The sequence below is a fragment of the Apteryx rowi genome, unplaced genomic scaffold, assembly GCF_003343035.1.
Source record: "Apteryx rowi isolate R43461 unplaced genomic scaffold, aptRow1 scaffold_349, whole genome shotgun sequence".
Lineage (NCBI taxonomy): Eukaryota > Metazoa > Chordata > Aves > Apterygiformes > Apterygidae > Apteryx > Apteryx rowi.
The window spans coordinates 635,630-657,384 of record NW_020449963.1 but is presented as its reverse complement, the minus strand read 5'-3'; the positions used below and the strand labels follow the sequence as shown (position 1 = coordinate 657,384).

Below are 21,755 nucleotides of genomic sequence, written 5' to 3'. Positions count from 1 at the left end.
TGCTGCTGTCACCATGTGACTGTACGATGCAGAGAGCAATGGTGCCACAGACAGCAAAATACCTCTTGAGCTCTAAGCCAGCACTGAGGAAAACTAATGCTGTATTCTCAGAAAGGGATTTATTTACCTTTGTTCTCCACAGGCAGAATATTCCACATGATAATATGCATCCATAGTTAATTCTTCGCTTCTCCTTTCCACTCACACACATCTGCAACGAAGATTATGAAAGATGTGTATACCTAGGAGCACAACAAATGCCCCTCTGAAAATTCACTGCAATTAAAACCATCAGAGAAACTAAATAAAAGCAGTAAGGCACTTAGGCAGTTTAGGAAGGAATCCTATTTTATGTTATGTTCATAAGGAAGGGGTTACACAGACTTTCTCAGATACCTCCAAATAATTCCTGGCATACATAACAGCTTCCTGTCAGCATACATTAACCAAAAATAATACTAAAAAAAAAAAAAAAAAAATTGGGGAACTGTATTGATGAAAGGGAGATGGTTCATGACCCCAAACCATTTCTTGTAAAACCTCTTTTTACTTACTCATATTTTTTTTTCTATATTTAATCACTTATGACAAAGTCCCAGGTGATTTACCCTGTCCATGACCTCAGTGTGGGTTTTGAGGTTGCCTTTTGAAGCATTTGTTCCCATTTTAGCTGTTACTCATGAGCACTCATTTTCATGGAAGTTTTTTTTTTTTTTTTAGTATGGGGGATAGACATTGACACTTCCTACGAACTCTGGGTTCATTCTGCAGCTAGTGAGGGGCTGGGGTACTCCCCGGGTGCTCCACCTGCCTTCCCATGCAGTGTGAGCTCTGCTTCACCTCTCTGGACACCAAGCAACACCTCCCGGGGCAGGCCAGGCCCTCAGCAGCCTAACCTGTTGTCTTGAGCGGGACCATACGGCGCTACTAAATGCTATTGGGTTCAGGGAAAAAAAAAATCCATATATGCCTGCATATATACCAGGTCCTGGTGAAGATAAATGAAGTCTGTAGTTCTAAGATGGAGGTCTGAATTTCAGCCGAATTTAGAGTGCAGACTGGTTAGAAATTGTCTCACCTTTGCATACACGTTCTGTTGAGGTTCTAGGTCTATATGTACAAAATAGAAAAAAATCGGAGGGGAAAAAAAAGACTTGGGAAGCAATCCTATTCTGCAGAGTGAGTGAATGCCAAAGTTTCTACTGATTTCAGTAGGGCCAGAGTTTCAGCTTTTTTCATGTCAGGAAAAATCATCTTTTGTTGACAAACAAAATAGAGGATAAAATCTGCCTTTCCACTCTGTCTTGATCTTTTTCACACCTGCCTACTTTTCACTAAAGCATTTGGCACTGCCTACAGCCAGCAGCTGTTATGACAAAAAAAGATGGTCCCTAAGTGGGATCTCATGTAACCATTCCTGAATTTCTAAATGATCTGTGACAACTTACATGCAAAATGTTCCTGCTTTTCAGGCAGCTCTAGAAAGAGTCTGGTGAGTCCTCTGTAGAAATTAGCCTCACGCTTGTTCAGCAAATTAGGTACTGAGTTATAAGGACACTGCTCTTAGCCTTCGGTATTACAAGAAGTTTTTATTTTTGTTTATCTGTGTACGAACATAACAGTGCATGTTATAACACCATATTATGTATTTGAAAAAAACCTTTAGTCTTTTATAAATCTCTGTGTGTGAAGCCGTCTTTTCCTCTGTCAGGGAGAACTGACAGGTTGCCTGCCATCACCCACTCTCTGGCAAAGTCAGCAGCCCACACTGTCAGTGTGAAAACATCTGTTGAATGGATTTATTGACTAGGTCTTAGGTGCATTTTTTTTCACACTGTTTATTACAGCCCTGACCTAATGAACTTAATTTGTTGACATGTTTCCCTCAGTGTCTTACTTGATCCCTTCTCACGTTTCGTTCTACTGTGCTGTTTTCTTGGCAACAGCAGTTCCTGGCTCATCGGCGTGTCCACCAGTTGCAAATCTACCAGGCTCAGATGGTTACAGTTGGCATGGCAGGATTAGATAAACATCGGCCTGTTTCCAGGACCCCGTCTTCCCCCGCTGATTCCACATTACCTCACCCAGCAATGGACCAGCCCAGCCAGCATGTCTACACAACCGGTAGGTTTCCCTAAAGACCGCTTTTAATAGGCAGGGCAAATGCGTTTGTTCATGTAGGATCAACTGATTTAAATTCTTTGAATACCTCCTGCAGCAATACATTCATTTTTAGCCTCACTGGTCCCTGGTTTTATGACGTTGTACTGGCATCAAGTCAGCCAGTGCAGCTGATAAATCACAGGGTTAATATTCATACAGTCATGAATTATTATCATTGACTGGCTCTGACAATATAACAACAGGTGCATTTTTGCTGCTTTTAAGTCCTTTATAGCTTTTTCTTTCATTTCCCTATCCTCTGGCTCTTTTCTCCATGTTCTTGTTGCCTGTTTTGTAAAGAGACCACCAATAAGTTGGAGAAAGACCACCAGTAAGTAGTGAAGCTGCAGTATAATTCTCAACATCTTTAATTGACAAGTCAGTCTATGCTACAGGGTTGTTTTTACTGTAGCAAAAGCAAAGCTGTATGGAAGGTGATGTCAACTATAACTTTGATGTCTCTCAGCAGTTGTGTGAAAAACTCTACAGAGGAAAGTTTTCCTGGTCAGGCACTGGGTAGTCCAGTCACTCAGGGAGCATCTCATATAGGTATCATCTAGGTTGTCCAAAGCAGAGTGATTAGGACCCCCAAAACCTTCATGGAAAGGGAGAAAAAGGACCACAGAATATCTTTCTTATTATAGGTAACCTAACCTTCCAAGAGGTCTAACTTTGTAACAGCGTGAATCTCAGTGTGACATTGCAGCATGGTTAGAAGCAAAGTTTCACTTTGTGCGCAAGAAAAGGGGAGTGACGGTACCCAGAGATGCTGCTTATTCAGGTTTCTGCCATAAGTATTAATTCCTTCACATTGGTTGGCAGAACTTGCCATGCTCTAAAAGCTTATGATTCTTGAGACCATGACTGTGGACTGATGTAGGGGTGGAGTCCTTAATGGGCACTGTATTTGGCTGTGTACTGGACAACGTGCTGTCCCATCTCTCTGTGTGGAATGTGGACTTTGAAAGCAGCATTTATTATTTTACATTTATTATTTTAAATAAAAAAGTGCAAAAGAAAAAAAGATAGCCTTAAAACACAGAAAGTAAGTGGGTGAATGGATGCAAGTGACATTCAAAGATGAAAGACATAATTTCCTCTTCTGTAAATATGCTGTCAATTTAGGCCTTTCACTTATTGGATAAGAAATGTTTGGACTGTATAAAGAGAAACATGCTAATACACTTTCCATGAGTTTCAGCAAAAAGACCAGCTGTGCATAGAGAGGAATGTTAAGCAAGGCCACTATTTTTCTAGCTGTCATTCATAGAGTCCCTAAAATATTTTAAACTAATTTTAAAAGATTCACAGAAGACAACTAAAGCAAGCTTACCGTGTGTAGGCTTCAATGTCCTATTCAGAAATCTGCTATTCCACTGGAAAAGTTGAATGGAATTGCAAATCTAAAGGCTGCTGCTTGAATCTGATTGCTCAAGTTTACTGACACCTCCCACTGTAAGTCCTCAGATTGGGGCCAGTGGGGTAACATATATCTGCGGAATTGTGGCATTAGTGGCACTGATTAAGGAAGAAAACATGAAATTGAGATGGAAGAGAAAGAGAAGGAATGAAATGATGTGGGACAGATATTGAATGGAGACGATGTCAGGTAATGGGGCATACCAGGTGTAAAGGGCTTGAGATTTGACACAAGGAAGCTTGATAAGGTTTTAGACACACTGGAGTTGCATGAGGAAATGCAGATTGTGCACATGCACAGTTGGGCTGTATTAAGATCAGGCAGACAGTTTAATCTTATCCTTTTAGAAAAGCATTGTTATGTGAACAATAGTGGTGAGATTCGGAGAAAGAAAGAGAGAAAAAAATGCAGCTTATTACAACTGAGATTCTCAGTCAATCATTGAGCTCCTTTCCCATGTTCTCACAACCTCAGGCCCTTCTTGCTTCTGCATCTCCCCTTGCTCTCTGTACCTTCATCTCCCTTTTACATCCGTTTTGTAGTGGCTGAGGAAGGCATGGTGTGGTGCTGTAGCTGCTCCCGAGCTGTATGTATGCTAACTGGCCAGCCGGTGCCCACTGGTTGCCCAGTCTGCAGGTCCAACAGAAAACGCAACCGTTGTGTTCATGAGGAAACCTTTCCTTTCTCCTCAGAGAAATCCTCATCTTTGACATCTCTCTAGGCTTCTCTTAAGCTCAGCTGAAATGGCAAGGTGGCTCTAAAGTTGCTGGCTCTGCGATGGCATAAACTGAACTTGAATCTGAGTTGTTGAAACTGATTGTGTACCCTGCGCTCTCGTTCCCTGAATTAATAAAACTGTCTATTTCTCTTCCTGTTTACTTCTATAATCTATATCACTGCAGTTGGGTGCACTGAAAATAGATCTATTTTTGATTGTATGAAATTATCATCTTTGGTGTAATAATGCTCAGACTTTGAAATACTATTTCTGTGAATAATATGAGATATATGTGTTATTAAGGAATGGTATGATACGGTATAGTTTTATTTTTGCATATTTTTTTCTGTGTCTGGACAGTGCCCTAGCATATGTTGATTAGTCAGAGGGAAGAAAGATAGGACACAGACCCAGTTTTTATTTATTACTGTTCAGCCTTTCCAACATCCTGTGGTATGTAAGCCCTGAGCAACCTGGTCCGATCTCAAAGCTGACCTGCTCTGAGCAGAGGGTTGGGCTAGAGACCTCTGGATGTCCCTTCCACCCTGAATTATTCTGTGATTCTATGCTTTGCTTCCTTAAAAGAGCACAAAATGCAGCCAGCCTTTACCCACAAGAGTTGCTGCATTACCCAACATTTGTATAAACATGGAAGGAAGGAATGGATGGAGAGGGAGAAAAATCTAGTACAGCACAAAGTGAGGCCAAATTGAGGCCTTATAAGTTATTGTGTAAAACAAAACAAAACAAACAAACAAAAAAAACCCCTCCCTGCCTTAAATTATTCCTTATTGTTTATTTTTCTATTTAAAGACAATATATTCTTGGAAGAGAAAAAAAGCAGGAAGAAAACTGTTAGGGCAGAATATTACACCAGGATCAAAATGAGCCTATATTTTTGTGAGTCATGAGAAAAAATGTTCTTAGCCAAATATCTGAAGGGAATTGTAATGGTGATGATTGTAAGAGAGCTAGGCAGTATATATGTAGTGTATACACAACACAATGAGTTAAAGATGGAAAAGAATATAAAATCTACTTGATGTTCATTTAGAAGATTTACAGAAGATTTGCTATTATTTAGTTTAGATTTTTATTCTGAATAATTTATTAGAACCTGTCCCCTTGGCCTTTTTTTGGTATTGTTGTTCTCCATGACATTTCTTCAAAGCATGATGCTAGCCAACGATTTTTAAATCTCTCTCTCTCTCCCCTCTCTTCAAAACAATATTAAAAGAAGCTGACCCAAATAAAATATTTTGGAATAGAATGAATGTCAGGGAGTCCCCTCTAGGAAGACCTTGCTTTTTCTGACTCAGTGCAAATTCAGTTTCTTTTGTCCTGTGTCGTCTATCATTACATGGTTCAGTGGTGTCACCATTCCAGTCTGTCATCAGGGCCGCATTCTGACCTCAGTGATATTGGTGTAAATCCAGAATAAATCCACCAGTCTCAGTGGAGCTGCTCAGATTTACACAAGGAATCTGAGAGCAGAATCTGGCTGTAGGCATTTGTTCTGGAGAGACAGAGTAACCATCTTTTATTAATATTTCACAGCAGTCTGCAATTGAAAACAGTTGTCTCCCTCTCTCTTTCTCACTCTTTTTCGTGGGGGTGGGGAGATTATTGGCTGAATCCTGCTAGGGAAATCCTACAGCCTATTTTTAGCAGTAAACTCTACTGCTGCATTGTGGTATTGTACCAAGCACATGTGCTGTGTGACCAGCAGCCACACATCTGAATTACTTGCACATCCTAAATCAATTTAGATGGCTGCAATAAATGAAAACATGTATTTCAGACTTTTCTTAAATCAATTAATCCTGTTTAGAAATAAATTTTACACTCACTGGTGTGAATATCTTACTATTTAAAGGTTTGGAGTGGATGTTTCTGTCATACACTACTGACCTAACCCAATTTTTGATTTGGACAAAATAATTCACATGCTATACAATTACATTTTTAGTTATATTCTATTTTGGAAAACATACTAGTAAAGTAGTACTGCCACCAGTGAGAATGGGATGTTTATACCTGTATCAGCCAGAGGAGGCACCCTGAATACATAGTTTCAGCATTTTATTTCAAAATGACTGTTTAATTGCAACCCTGATATAGTTTACCAAAAAGTGCAGTTATTACACAACATCTTGATTCTGTATAAAAGTAGCATAGTAAAAAATTTATATTTTATTTCTTTTAACTGAAGGTTGGATTATGCAAATCTAACCTTGCAGGGAACACTCATAATTAGGATGAAATACTGGTTGAAAGAGTGGCAGGCAGGAGAAACTTTCAGCTACTTTTGTCAACATTTAACAAGTGCTTTCATTGAAGTCCATTGGATATAAGTACCTACTCTGCTCTCAGTCCTTGTTGAACATCCTGATGCATACCTGTACATTTAGCATCTAAACACTCCAGAAAATCCAGTCTGTTACCTTCTCTGTTGGGCAGAGGAAAGGGTTTTTTGTTTAACTGTAAATGACCACTGGTGAATTGTACAATCAGAATTTACGATAGAATTGATTAGTTAAAACTGCGGGTGCCAAGAAAAGGAAAGCAAGGTATGTAAGTGTGCACCTATTTACATGCACACTTGCTATTTCAAATAACTTATAAGACCTGATGATAGAGCAGCGAAGCTGATAAACTGCACAATGCAAATAACTGCAGAGAAAGGAAATTATTAACTGCTTTGGCAATGCCAGCAGAGATTTTAAGCTCTATTAGTTTATTAGCTCCAGATTTTCACTGGTTCTGTTTTTTTTCTTTAAAAGAAAACAAACCAAGAAAGTAAGTATAAGAATTTATTGCTAATGCACTATTCAGTTTGTTAGATAATAATTCAGCATAAACTTAGTCATGCTGCACCAAGATATTATTTTTGTGTTCTCCTTATGATAAACATAATTGTCACGTTATCATTTTGGCTTAAGTAAGAAGATCCCAGAAGATCAGATCTAAAGTACATGAGCCAAGTAATATGGCAGCATAAATATTTCTAGAGCAGTATAATTTAAAATTTCTGCCTTCTAAGTGAATTATCTCAGAACCTGAACTTTGCATTACCCACAATGTAAACAGACTCCTATTCTGCAGAGTTCTTAAACACTTTAATAAAGTTCAATACCCATTCAAGGACTTTGCTGAATAAGGGCGGTATTGAGCATGTTGTTGAATCTGGACTTTAATTTTGTATTTTCTTTGCTGGCTGACTTTTCAGTAGCAGGCTAACACAATTTTCCCAGAACTGTGTTGGCATCCCAAGTAGTGGTGGCACATAAGAAAGAGGTTTTGAACGCCAAGTTTTGTAGCTTGGAGAAATTGTTAATTTGAGTCCCTTTCAACTGTAAGGGAAAGAAAAAATCCAAGTTTTTCCCAAACAAAAATGCTTCACAGTGGTAAGGAAAATATTTTTTGTTTCAGACATTTCTGAGGAAAATGCAAACAATGAGTAAATAAATTAGATTGTTTTTCAGTGTCTCTGACTTGGTTTGAAAGCCTTGAAAATTGACGGTTAGTTTAGCTCTGAGCCTACTGGCTAGAATCCTCTCTTTCTCCTACAACATACAGCTACAGAGAAATGTGATATTGATAGCTGTTCCCTATAAAGTTGTTCTGTCCTTGCATAAATGAAAGCAAAAAATTGAAAAGGAACCTTGCATTGCCATCTAACAACAGGATTTGGTCCTAATTCAGTAGTGGGTAGAACTTCTTTTAATGAAAAAAGGGCTCTGACTGCCATGGCTGCAACTCTCTGAAATGTATATATGACATGCTTTAAGATCTGGAATGAATATAGTATTAGTTAATCAATATAAATGCAGAGTGGTATTGTCGTTTTAAAAGATATTAAAAAGGGGGTTTTCTGAATGATTTCTTCATACACTGCAATGAAAACATGACCTTTTCTTGTTATAAACAGATTGATTACAGCCTTAACTATCCACTAGAGAAAGAGCAAATAAATTATTCAGTAATTTGATTGATTTTTTTTTCTAGCCATAAAAGCTATTAGAAGAGACTACCCATTGCCTTTTTCTGTACAGTTAATACTGTCTGCTAGTATAATTTCTTAGGGATTCATTTTTACCTTCTGGATGATACAAGATGCATCTTTTCAGTCTAAATTTGGAGTCTCCCAGAGTTAAGGGGAATAAAGATCCAGAATTTTCATCTCGTTCTTACAGACAAATAAAATCCAGTTGTTCTGTAATATACATGGCATGTGACTGTATAACTTGCATTTTTTTTACTTACTGTTTCTTATTGTACTGTCTTTGTGCTGAAGGTGTTGTGTATGACAGTCTGATGCTGAAGCACCAGTGTATGTGTGGCAACTATACTAATCACCCTGAACATGCTGGAAGGATACAAAGCATCTGGTCAAGGCTGCAAGAAACTGGGTTGCTAAACAAGTGTGAGGTAATAATAAATAAATAAATAAATAAATAAATAAATAAAGACCAGGTAGTTTACTTGTTTAAGTAAAGGGCAAATTTATTAAATTCTAAATCTGTTTTTCTTCTATAATAATAGAGTTATTTGTTTTAGGAATTATTTGGAATTAGTTCATGATATTAAAATAGTGCATTTTAGGAAAGCATGCTTCTCAGTCATAAAACAAAGAATTTATACAATGAAAGTCATTTATCCACAAGCATCAGGACATGAAATCCAGACATAACTGTGATCCTCACCTTGGTACAGGAGGATAGACAGGTAGTAGCAAATAGCACGTACAGTCCTTCCAATAACACAATTCTTAATTTCTTCAAAAAGTTAACAGCATAGGACACTGCTTTTGCTTTTATTTTTTATTTATTTATTTTTTAATGTAGTTCCTATCACTCCATAAGCACGTTGCATCTTGTCTTGTTTCAGGTTATAAAGCCTGTTTTCATGAGCATTTTCATTTGCCAGGACTAAAATGTTACTGAGTCAAAAATCAAGATATTTAAGCCCAATTTCCTAGGCAATATCAGAGCAACTGTGAAACTTTCTTCTGTTTTGATTTACTTCATAAAACTGTAGATTAAAGCATTATACTTGAATTGAATATGGGCTCCCAAGTTCATTCTCAGGCTCTTGGTTACTGAAAAAGAAATCTTTACCTACTACTTACCGCTTCCCGTGAGCGGTGTGGCACTGTCAAGTTCTGCAAAAGCATGTGGCAATTGAGGGAGCTTACTGCATTGCAGCACAAGTTTTAAAAAAGCTCAGTGAAAACTACTATTGAGGAAAATAATTGTTTGCTTACATTTTGTAGGAACCCACCCATTGCCTGGATTCATATACTCCATTTTTTGATTTGCTTCTTTTTATATACTTAGATTTTTTACAAATCCAAGGTAACTTGCACAATAGCTCTTTTTGGAGGTGAATTAGTGACTGTCTGCAAAGATTTGCTGCAATGCAAGGAGCCAAGTGTCAAGTATCTTGGTTCTCTTATGTAGCTAAAGACAGGATTACATTTGATGATCTAATCTGTCCTTTGCTTCACAGAATTTTCTTTATTGCTTGCTTGACACTAAGCACATCCTGAAATATGCTTGCTTTTCAAAATGAGGAAGGCTGAAGTGATTTGCTTCAGAGGTGCCTGGATTCTTTAGAAAAGTTATTCAGCTGAATATATGACTTGGGTGTCTAAAGGAGAGGTTAATGCATTATTCAAGAAATAATAGGTTATCACCATTAAACTCCATTGCAGAATATACTACACTAGGGATGCAGAGCCAAAGCATCACAAGCAACTGCATTATCTCTTTTGCTGACTTCGGAATGCACATTAATATTTCTTAATGTAATTTCTTAACATAATTTCCCCGAGTTTCTGTCTGAAGGAGTGAGGCAATGTGGGGAGACCCACTGGTCAAGTTCTGCCATGTCCATTGCCTCGTGCAACAAGTGTGAAGGGCAGCTCAGGAGCATCAACCTGCAACAGCCATTCAGGAAACTCTGCAGTCACTCTGAACCTGCATAAAGTTTTTCATTAAAAAGTAGTACAGGATTCCTCTATACAACAGAAGTCAGCACTAGTTGGCAAGCCCTACTGTTAATGACAGAAGCGTGTTAGCAAAGACCTCTGCTAGGATTATTGGCCTGGAGATTGCCCAGGAAGCAGGTGAATTAGCAAGGCTGCAGTCCCACTCTTCATCTGATGAGGTATTTTCAGCACCAAGATAATACAGTCAGAGGTAGCTCTGACCTCTTTATCTTGCACCGCACCATGCACTGTATGTACCCTTAGTCACAGCTGTGTGTCCGTGGGGCCCTCCCTGTTTTCTTACTCTAGCAAGAAACCTTTATGCAAATGAACAATCAATGTCTATACAATCTTTGTTATCTGCACCGGGGAGTAAGACCTGGTTCCTAAATCACATGGTGTGGATTAATCCTCTTACACAGTTCACGTCTGTGGCCCTGGGGAGGAGAGAGCCCATGTGTATGAAGAACCCAGTCATCACCAACCAGGCAAGGGGTGACTTGTGTTAACTGCAGTGAGCACTGCGTCAGCCCTGCGTATACTCCTCTCATAGCCCCCATGTGTAGCATGACTTTTAAAATATAACTTGGTAAAATCATAACAAGGTTTGACTGGGGTACTCAAAGCTGTGTCTTCACTACAAAATTAAATGTGCCTGGGACTGTTCTCCGCTGCTCAGGCCAACTGGCATGGAAAGGCCCATGTTTATAGTATCAGGAATGCTCCTTGGTCCATGCCAGCAACCAAACCATGTCTGGGAGCTGTTTGGGAGAGCGCTAGTTTTTCCTCGGCCAAAACAGTGTGAAGGACCACTTTAGCAATTTAATAGTACAGATGATTGTGTTCCTCTGCCTGGGAATATTTCCTGGCACTGGTCAATTTACTGCTGCAGATGCAGCCAAAAGGACTTACTTCTCCAGACTGTATTTTGTCTTTCTATCCATAGGTATTTGAACTCTAGAGTTATTCAAACAAGGGTTTGCAAGAGTTTTGCTAAATCAAAAAACTAGTTCTAGGGTTTTTTTTGTTTTGTTTTGTTTTTAATCCCATCACTCTTCTAAATGGATGGAGCACCCCCCTCATCAGATTTCAGAAGACAAAGGAAAAATAAAAACATTTAGATCACAGCCAGTCCTGAGAATTTTCTTAGTGAGTTTTATAAACTTACTAAAGATTGAGCCCAGGGCAAGAAAATGCAGTCATTTTCCTCCTGTAGTGTTTTTTTTTATAGTCCTGGTATATAAAATATGTTTTGGTAAAACAAAAGTATTATAATACTTTTGCATTAGGTTAACAGTTTTGCCTCTGTTTTTTGAAATGCCAGTTTTGCATTTGATAAAGGCTGATGGACATAGAATAGTCAAATGTCAAAGGGTGGCACCAGAACAGGGCAACTAAAAGACGCAAAGACTGGCATAAAAACATCTATTGTCTTTTTTTCAACTTGCTCTTAGTAAAGAGCAATGCATAGTTGCCCTACCTTTGGGACAAAAGGAGGACTGAATTATGTTTTGGTAGTGGTGTCTGCTTTCTACTTGTTCTGTGGAGAGGAAGTATTTGCACAGCTCCTGTGGGGCCATAATTTATGCACACATGACTGACATCAGGCTATACTGATCAGCACAATTTTAGAAAGGAAAAGGGGCGTGTATATGTGGTCCCACTTACTGCCTCCACCTCTATTTCCCATAGGGATGGTGGTCCAGCAACATTTTCTTTTTCACCATGGAATTTGATCTGAATTTTCATAGTTTTCTGGATTAGAGAGGCACCTTGCAGCTCCTGCTGTCTGCATCTCATGGACTGAAGGAGTCAGAATGGAAGAATTTAAAATTCAAAACCCTTGAGTTTGCTGGTTTTCATGGACTGAAATAAATAAAAGAAATTCCACACTCTGAATCTTAGTTTACCACAAAAGAAGCAATAAGGGAAAAGAGACTCCATGAAGACACTTAAAAGCAAAAACAACAACAACAAAAAAAACCCTTGTAGTGTTGACCCTATTCATGTTAGGTACTGTAAAACACAAAAAGAAAATAAATGCATCTCTATGTGTGTGAATGTATGTGAGAGTGATGCTTGCAATTTCCATGTGCGCGTGAGAGAAAGATGTGCATGTACCAACTGGCCAAAAGATTAATGTTATCTGTGAGCATTTTCAAAAAACCAATAGAGGATTAAACAACAATGAGAAATCTCAGAAAGGCAGGAAAGACTCAGCAGACTCTGGTTTGTTTACAAACCAGATAGCACGAGGGAATTTCAGAGACACTATATCCATACAAATAGCTGCAGTAATGGGAATAGACACCTTATACTGAGAGATCTGAGTGAGAAATAGTGCTTAAGCTATGTCAACTATTCTTATTAGTTTAGTAGAGAGACACAGGCAGTGTCACTTTTGTCTTTTTCAATCTCTAACTGTGCAAGAGTTTAGTCTGCTGGAAGTATAACCAAAATCTTTAGGTTAATAGAGGTTTTCTGTGTGAAACTTTAATGGTCTATTTTAAACAGGAGACCAGAGTAGGCAGTCCTTTCTGACCTTAAATTCTAAGAATGGTGAAAGTATTTTCCTGTTGTGGAAAGAATAACTTTCTAATTCTAGAATGGTTTTTGAAGCCCTCAGATGCAGTATTTTGCTCTCGTGAGTTGTCCCAGCTGATGAGAGAACTGCATGTGTGAGGGGAGAAAAAAAACACACACATTTTCATGTATATTAGAGAAGAGTGACCTGCCTTTTGTTAGGAATGTATGACCAAAAAAGCCCTTTCAAATTCCTCCCAAAAGAAACAAATACTGTTCACGCATTCTACTATGCTATTTCTGGTTTTCTAAGAAGCGGAACATCTTTTTCACTGGCTTTATGCCGATTTTCTGCTTTCTACTACATTTTAGGCTTTAGATACTACCATGGCTAATAAAAATAAAGGACACTTTGAAATTAAAAAAGAGGTGGATAAAAGTGCATGCCTAAAGTTATAAAAATGCATATGTTGTTGTCTGATAGCTCATGACAGTGAGAGCTAACAACTATTGCTTTGCATAACTGAAATGATATGATTTCAGATTCTGGTAACAGACTTACGACATGTGCTTTTATAGATCTGACATCATTATGTAAGAAGAATTATTCTTAGCAATTATTAGAAGCTTTTTACTATCGCTTATTTTTCCCCTCTATGTGGAACCTTAGGTAGCTGGAATTTTAATGTTACTAAAAATGACTTGACAAACAGAGATACATCAAGGGTGGGATGAAAGGAACATCAAATGAGGATGGGGGATGCAGAAACAGCACATGTGTGTGAACTGTTTTTCCTCCCCGTCCTCCTGCCATTCGCTCACTGGTGCTCGAGGTTAGAGCTGGAGAAGCAGTGGAGAAATGGCAGCTCTGAGCTGTGCCTGCCCTCTTAGCTGTAGCCCTTGGCTGCACCCTGACAAACTCATTGCCCGGGGTTGCCTGGAGTGGGGCATCCTCTTTGATGCTCTTCGCTTTCTCCACTAGACCTGTTTCTGCACAATCTGTTTCTGCTCTGGAGAATCTGGCTGGCAATTCTGGGTAATACCTAGCTCGCTGGCAAAATTCTCCAGCTCTCTGACCCTTTTGGGGGCCACTTCCAGACCCTGCCCTGTTGGAGCAAAGCACTGTGTTCCACAGGATACCACAGAGATCCCTATCATAAGTCATGGCTGTCTGTGGGTCCTTTTATAGTTAAAGTGATATGGCATTTAGCAGCACTTAAAAAAGAGCCAGACAATTAACTCTTTTAAGCATGTCTTAAAGAGTTTTTATATAACTTGTAGAAAATATATGACCGGAGAGTGAGTATTTTACTCAAGGTTCTTTGATGTGACCTGTCTCAAATATCTCTTTACTTTTCTTATACAGTTGTTTTAGCTGTCCTAAGAGCTATCCTCCCTTTCCTATTTCTCTATGAAGAATTGGGTATATATATTTTAAAGCAATTTATTAGAAACAGTCCTTAGTGAGAATGGATGAACAAATAAATGTTACTAGTTACCTTACTTGTGAAGAAAAACATGTTATCTGACCCAGAAGAACTATTATAGAGTTTACTGACTCCATGAAGTAACATAATGTGCTGAGTTTGATTGTGCAACTGCGTGTTAAAAGGATGTGAGTGCACTGCTACAAATTCTCATGTGAGACTGGGAGAGGCCTGAAGAAATTAGAGATGAAAAAAAGGTTTGTTAAGTCATTTAGCTCTTGGATCATTCCCTAAAATGTTTTTTCCATTGCTGTGTCCAGTTAAGTTTTAAACACTGCAAGAAATAGGGCTTCCACCATTTCCCTGGGGGAGCTTGTTCCACAGTCATCTAGATCTAATTCTTAGGAAATTTTTCCTGATTACTCAGAAAAAAATGCCACTGCTTAACTCAAAATAAATTGTGCCTGGTTCTTCTGAACCCTCCCAGACAACTGCTTTTTTTCCTCAGTGCACGTTCTCTTTAAATATGTATAATGTTGCTTTCTTCCGATAGCGCAGAGAAGAGGTTGGTGCTTTCAGATGCATGTGAGTAGGTGATGGATATAATATGAATGACAAATTAACTTCTAGGAAAACTAGTTGTGAGTGGTATTTTTGTGACAGGTTAATCAGTCTAGTAAAAATAGAATGGTCTAGTTAGATAAATTCTGTATCTGTTTGTAGACCTTGACAGTTGGACTGAGTCACAGTCTCACTCCTGAGAGGCTTTGCCCCAAGTGCTCCTAGTGACCAGCTCTGCAAAGAGAATCTGAGACCTTAAAATCAGTCTGTTTTCACTCTACCTTATCCAGTATCAACAGTAAAAATGATCTTGGGATCAGAACTTTGTTGACAGTGCTGCTTATTATGCCTGAACCTGAACAAAATCTGCTTCATTTTGCTGTAGCTGCAAAATCTGCACCACAGGAACAGAAGCAGAGGAGTAAATATTTTTTATGGCTGTGTGTAACTCCAAATATGTACTAGGAACAGATCTGCTAAATAAGAAACTGTTAGTTTTATCTTCTCTTCCTTATTTCCTATCTTCCTTCCTTCCTAAACTGATAGCATTTCAAGAGATTTAGAGAAAGAAGTGCCAGATTTTTTAATATTAATTTAAGTGGGAATAGTACAGGCTGGAGAAACAATTAAAGAAAGAAACTATACTTACAAAAAACATAGCGAAGCAAGTGAGTCAGCATATGTGACAGAAAAAAGATCCAGGGAGAGCAAATGTACATTTGAGAAAAAAGATACAGAAAAATTTTGTTTAACTATTAAACCTTTAATTCTCTTCCTCTCCCTGGCTCTCCTCACTGTGATCATGTTCTTCCCAGCAACGTAAATCGCTGGTACTAGTCATATGGCAAAACGCATTAATCCTCATTCAGAATACATCTGCAGTTTACAGGTGTGAATAAGCTTTTGTTTTTAAACGAGAAGTTGTCTAGCCAACTTTCTTACTTACGAAATACTTCACCTTTTGGTTTCTATCTCTTAATGTAATATAAAAAAGAGGGAGTTTTTTTTTTCTCATATGTGAAACCTTGCATTAAGTTAACTCTGCTAAGATGTAAGTGAAGCATTTGTGATAAACCATGCATGCATTTGTTTTTCATATAGCATTACTTTAATAAACAAATCAGTGTCACATTCCTGCATGATGCAATTTCTACCCATTATTAATCATACTAAATGTTATTTTGGACCTTTACTTTTTTTTCCCTAAATATTGTCAGTGGAATATTGTAGGCCTCTGCTGCTTTCTTTCAGCGAATTCGAGGTCGAAAAGCCAGTCTGGAGGAAATACAGCTGGTTCACTCTGAACATCATTCACTGCTGTATGGCACCAGCCCCCTGAACAGACAGAAGCTGGACCCCAGGAAACTCCTAGGTCTGTACAGGCCTCTATTCTACTGAGAACAGCACATTCCAGCACTGTCATTAGTCATAGCTGGTGTCAGTTTAAAATACTTGGCAAGCAGTGTGACAAAAATTCACTTTTTCCAAATGCATTGCTATGTGGAATGAGAATGTTACAATGGAAGCCAAATATAGATTAGCAAAATGCACAGGCTGGAAAACAGCAATAGAAGTTTCTCCACATTTGCTTCAAAATCATCTAAATGTTAACCTTTTATTGTAATTTGTTCTCCATCAGAGGGCAATGGCAATTTGGAACACAGCTGGTTTTCTGTCTCCTTGTGTTCTTTGATTTGAAAATGGGAGTTTAAGACACACTTGCTTGTCAGAATTGCTTGTTTGCTGTTCTCATTTGCTTTATTTCCATCATTATTTGAGCCACACTGAGTACAGATACCACGCTTAGATCTCACTAAGATATGAACTTTATTTTAATGCCTTCCCATTATGCTGAATATGACACCTTTCTCAACAATAGGGAAAAAAAATCAATATATTAAATGGACCTATGGATATACAGAGTATCAGAAAACTGACATTGTCATATGAAATATCTCTATGCATAGCCAACGCTCAGTGTGTGCTTTTATATTAGGAAAAGTAGGGTTAAATTCAGCTCTGTATCACGAAGCAGAGCATCTTGTCAGACCTTCTGCAGTGAATGTGAAAGGAAATACAATAGTGCATTTTGGAAATAATCTGTGACTAAAATCTTGCCCTTTATGTCCCAGCACACTAGATGCAATACTAGAAATCTCTGCTATTTTTATAATACTCATTGTAAGATGTGGAGTTTTCCCTAAATATAATAAAAACCAAACCAAACAAAACCAATACTAGCTATCAAAAGAAATTGCTCCCACACTTCTGGTAAAATGTGGAAATTATTTTGCTTTAGAAGCTGATGCTAAGAGTTTCTTCTGTAAGGCAGACTTGTTTCAGTGAAGACTAGGTAATAAAAATGTCTCCATTACAGTGTTATCTAAGTTTATATACCTTCTTATACAAGACATCATCAAAGATTAAAAATACTTATAGTATGATGCATTAAGACAGGAGCTCAAATTAGCTATGTACAGGAGAGTCCCCATTTAAAAACAAAAACAAAAACAAGTTTTTCCAAGAAAAATCATATGTTTAAAAATTCCTGCAAAATGAAAATTTGGAAACATTTTGATTTGGGTTCATCAACATTGTCAAAATGCTCCATTTTGATAGAGTCAAGCATTTCATTTAGATTTTATTGTTTTTGATTCATTTCATTTTAATTTTTACATTACTAAATATAACATACAGTGATATAAAATATGGTTCCCATTTTGGATCTCAAAGGTTGACTAGCATATGGGATGCAGTGTATAGTTTCAGTTACGGAGTGAAAAAAGTAATGCACCCGGGTTCTCCTACTTCATTCCTGCCTATGTATAAAGACTGAAGAAAGCTTTGTTTATCTAATCTCAGAAAATCATTTCTTTGCTCACAGTTCTTTTATTCAACACTCTTTGCCTCCTTTATTCGACACTCAGTCCAAAACATTTATTCTATAGTTTGTATCAAGATCACGCTCCTAGCATATATTCTGAGAGTATCCTTGGCTTAACGCCCTTTTCTGTCTCTGCAGGATGTTTTCCTGCTGTCTCTCGCACAGCCTTTTACCAAGACAACAGTCAGTGGAGCACCCTTTGCACGCGCGTTTGCATGTGTCTGTGTTTTGGCTGGAGGTTTTAATCATTTGAGCTTTCCGACTCTTATATAAAGGAACTTAATTGTTTCTTATATTTTCTCAAAATTAAATGCACTCTCCCACCTTTCATTGTCCCCAGCTTAGTGACATTGAACCTAACCAATACTGACACTAAAATTAATATTTTGGTATAGTATAAAAATTCAAAATGATGTGTAGCAAAGGAGAAAAATCTAAAGGAAATGTTTCTGTTCAAAAATGTCATCAATAACAACGTTTCATAAAACATTTCTGTTTTGATGAAAGTGCATTTTTTCTACAGACATTGTTCCATCAGAAAATGGCTTTGCATCCTAATGAAAAAGAGGACCTAACCATTCCTTCCCAAAAGACGGAGGCACAGTTTGCTCTCCACTTGCATTCCAGAAAAGTGTTTGTTCCCTCTATATGGTCGGAAGAATACACCTGCGCTGTTTGAAGCTCTTTTGTTTCTAAAAAGCACTTTCTGTATCTTTCAAACAGAAAAGAAACAGTTGAGGGAATGAAGTTTATGTATGACTAAGGATAGAAATGTCCTACTCAGTTGTCCTAACTATTTGTTAATAAATGCTTATCTCAGTGTCTATGTTCAGGAAAAAAACTCTGGAAGACTGCAAAGCAAAATGGCTGTTAAGTACTGAAATCAGTGAAAATTATGCACACAGTTTTAGTTCTCATGCGCTTAATGCTTTCAGAATATAAACTGGCTGGAACTCTTGGCTTTATTTGCCCTGAATCAGGGCCTACAAATGCAGCTATCGCAAATGATCACTTCAATTTTTACACTATTGAGCAGTTAAACTTTTGACTGATCTTATTTCACTGCGGTGTGTTAAGCAACATGTTATGTTGCATTACATTTTCTTGACATGAAGGAAACTAATATGGAAACTATGTGTCAGCTCACATTGTGGTTTTATGTGACAGAATACAACCTTTCAAACCTCTTTGAATAAGCTCAAGGGCAGAACAGTTTCCAAACAGGTTTTAAAAACTTGTTTGCTTATTCCCTCTCCAACTATAATTGAGAAAGTGTTTCTAAAAGCAAGTTTCCAATGATTACAAATTTGTGAAAGTGAGACATATGCTGCCAACACATCCCTAATGGTGAGGCAGTTTTAAAAGTACAGCTAAAGGATGCATTCCCAGAGCATCTGCAAGTAAATTGCAATTTCAAGTCAGTCAAAAAATGACCATTTAGCAGAAAGGGCTTCATCCTCCAGGGATGATACTGGAACACCGTTAGGTTCCTCAAACTCACATTGCTGAACTATGTCTTTTCCCAAGTTAATGTGCTTTTCAGTTTTTTTTTTCTTTTGAGAGAGCTTTTTGCCCATCACTTTTCTTGCTCATCAGACTCTCAGTCCTCAGTTGTCAATAACCTCAGCAGATTCCTTAAATTCTGTAGGGGTTTCCTGACCTCAGTGATAAATGTCGTAACACTTAAATTTGATTAACCATTTCTACTGCCTTTGTGGGTTGACATTTTAGAAGACAAAACTTTGGTATTTTTTTCTAGCTCTATCTATAAATTGTTGTGGTGAATCTTCCATAAAAAGTCATTTTTTCTCAAATGATTTGCTGTTGATTGCAAGCTCTGTCCTGGTGGAAAGCCAGAAAAGTAGGATTTTTTAATTTTCCTTCTATCTTACTTGAAATGTCCAAGGATCTTTTTTTTATTCTGGAGGTATTCTGGGGTGGGGAAGGGAAATCACTGAGTATTTACCAGGTTCTTCTGGGGCATCATTTCCAGTCATCATGGGAATTTCTCAGGCTGAATCATTTTCAAGGTTTGATTTTGTTACTGCTTTTCATTTTTGGTGAGGAGTGTTGGGAGAGCTTTTCTTTCTGTGAAGATGGATAGGTGATGGTCTCACTCTCTCTTAGTGGAACCTTTCCACACACTGATCTTTCCAAGAAATGTTGGTGTTTCTCTTGTTCTGTAAACTCTGTTACCTGCTTTTCTGAGTATTGTACAATAAGAAGTGAATGTCCTGGCAAGTTTCTTGATATATTGAAAAGCCATTGTGCTTGTTTCCACCCATTTTAGTACTATCTGTTGAGTGATTTTAGTGCCTTGCCTCACCATCTGTTTTTTTGTCTTTACTTTCTGTTTGTTTTTATTAGTGTTTATCATCCATAATATGCCCAGCTGCATGGAGATAAATGAGAATTCATCTGTTCTTTCTTATGACCCAACTGCGCAGTGGAATTTAAGAAAAAGGGTCTAGTCATTCAATATTCTAAAAATGCCTTCTTTTATCTCACATTACAGCTTATGTTCCCATTGACTTCTCCTGACACTTCAACAGCACTAATTTTTAGTTATCTGTTCAAGACTTTTTGATCTTCACCTCATTAAAAGTGAAAAATTGCTGTTTGCATTGGGTACTGGATCTGCTTAGCAAGGGATCTGGAAAATCCTCTTAGACCTCTACTCTGACAAGCTCCTGCAGCCAATATATCCTTGTATGTCTGGGGCCATGCCATTAGGACTCTCAGTATGAGGATGCTTGGCATAGCTGCTGCACCTGCATTTCCCCTGGTAGCTCCTCAGGAGGCTTTGTTTGGGTTCTCCTGCACACTGTGCAAACTGATCAAAGGCCTCTGGCCAGTTAAAGATGTATCTTGGCTTTTACTCGACATGTAAAGCACTTTCTTCGTCTCAGACCTTTTAGCCTAGTCTCTCATACTTCAAAGATGATGGCTTATAATTGTCTTTATACATTTCATTGGCACCTGTTAAACATGAGTAACTGTAGCGTTTGCCTCTTCCTTAACAATGGGTGGCTACTCTTAGGTAACTTGGGTGATTCACTATCTAATGTTTCCTCCATATGGCAGAGTTACAAAGCCAGTTCTGTGATACGGCAGGGGAAAAGTTTATGTTCTCTTCCACAGCTGCTTTAGGATCAAATTACACACTTGAATAGCAACTGCATCAAATCCTGAGATCCTTACTCGGTTTTAATAGTCCCTTATCAAGACAAACAGTGAGTTTAGTGGTTTAAAAAAAGAAGATATGAATGAATAAAAAGGGAGGATAAATATTAAGATAAAAACCATCATATTATCTAATGTATAAATCAGGATAAGCAAGAAATTAGGCTTTAAGTCTATTTATTAATTTTTTTATGTTTCCTTTAGAAGAATCTATTTACCAAGTAATACTGAAATAAATAGTATTTCATTTTATGTTTAAAAAATATTGTTGTATTGATTGAGTGCAAATAAATGCACTTTTGCATAGATAGGAAGACAAAGACTGAAATTTTCAAAGGAGCTGGGTGAGCTAGTCACCTAGAGCAGGAGTCAGCTCAGCTAACTTTTTGGTTAGGTGAAATTAAGAAATTAGTCTTCAGTTCCCTTTAAGCTTAATGAGGCTCCCTCTGTTGTCAGTGAAAAGAAACAGGTACCTCTCAAATATAATTCATTCCATCAGTCATCTAGGCTGGGTAGAGGTGCCTACCTCTCCTCACTGACTGCAGAAGAAGCTGAGATGACTAGTTTAGACTAGCTGCTTATCTTTTCGGCAGCTAACGATACTTTGATGATTACTAGCCCTTGTTCAGACTTTCTGTGGAGATTGGATCATTATGTATACGCTCTTTTGGAACTACGTGCTTACCAATTTTAAGATTTGCCACTGTTGAAAAAAAGTAATTTCAATGATGTCCCATGGCTGATTTGCTTTCTAAGTATTATTAATATTTTTATTCTAATGTATGGTATTTTGATTGTGTAATATAAAAATTCAGAAATCAGAATTACTGTAATGAGGAATTTCTGTTCCAGTTTTTGATAAACAATGCTTATTGTTTCTTCTT

At 37.8% G+C, this 21,755-nt stretch overlaps 1 protein-coding gene across 1 annotated transcript in view; it reads left to right on the top strand.

The window, feature by feature from the left end:
• Positions 1–21,755, top strand: part of HDAC9 (histone deacetylase 9) — a 422,164-nt gene that overhangs the window by 269,220 nt on the left and 131,189 nt on the right. Inside the window, exons 13-15 of the mRNA XM_026072683.1 lie at positions 1,947–2,124; positions 8,599–8,732; positions 16,056–16,176. Coding sequence (XP_025928468.1) covers positions 1,947–2,124; positions 8,599–8,732; positions 16,056–16,176 — 433 coding nt within the window. The remainder of the gene's footprint in view (positions 1–1,946; positions 2,125–8,598; positions 8,733–16,055; positions 16,177–21,755) is intronic.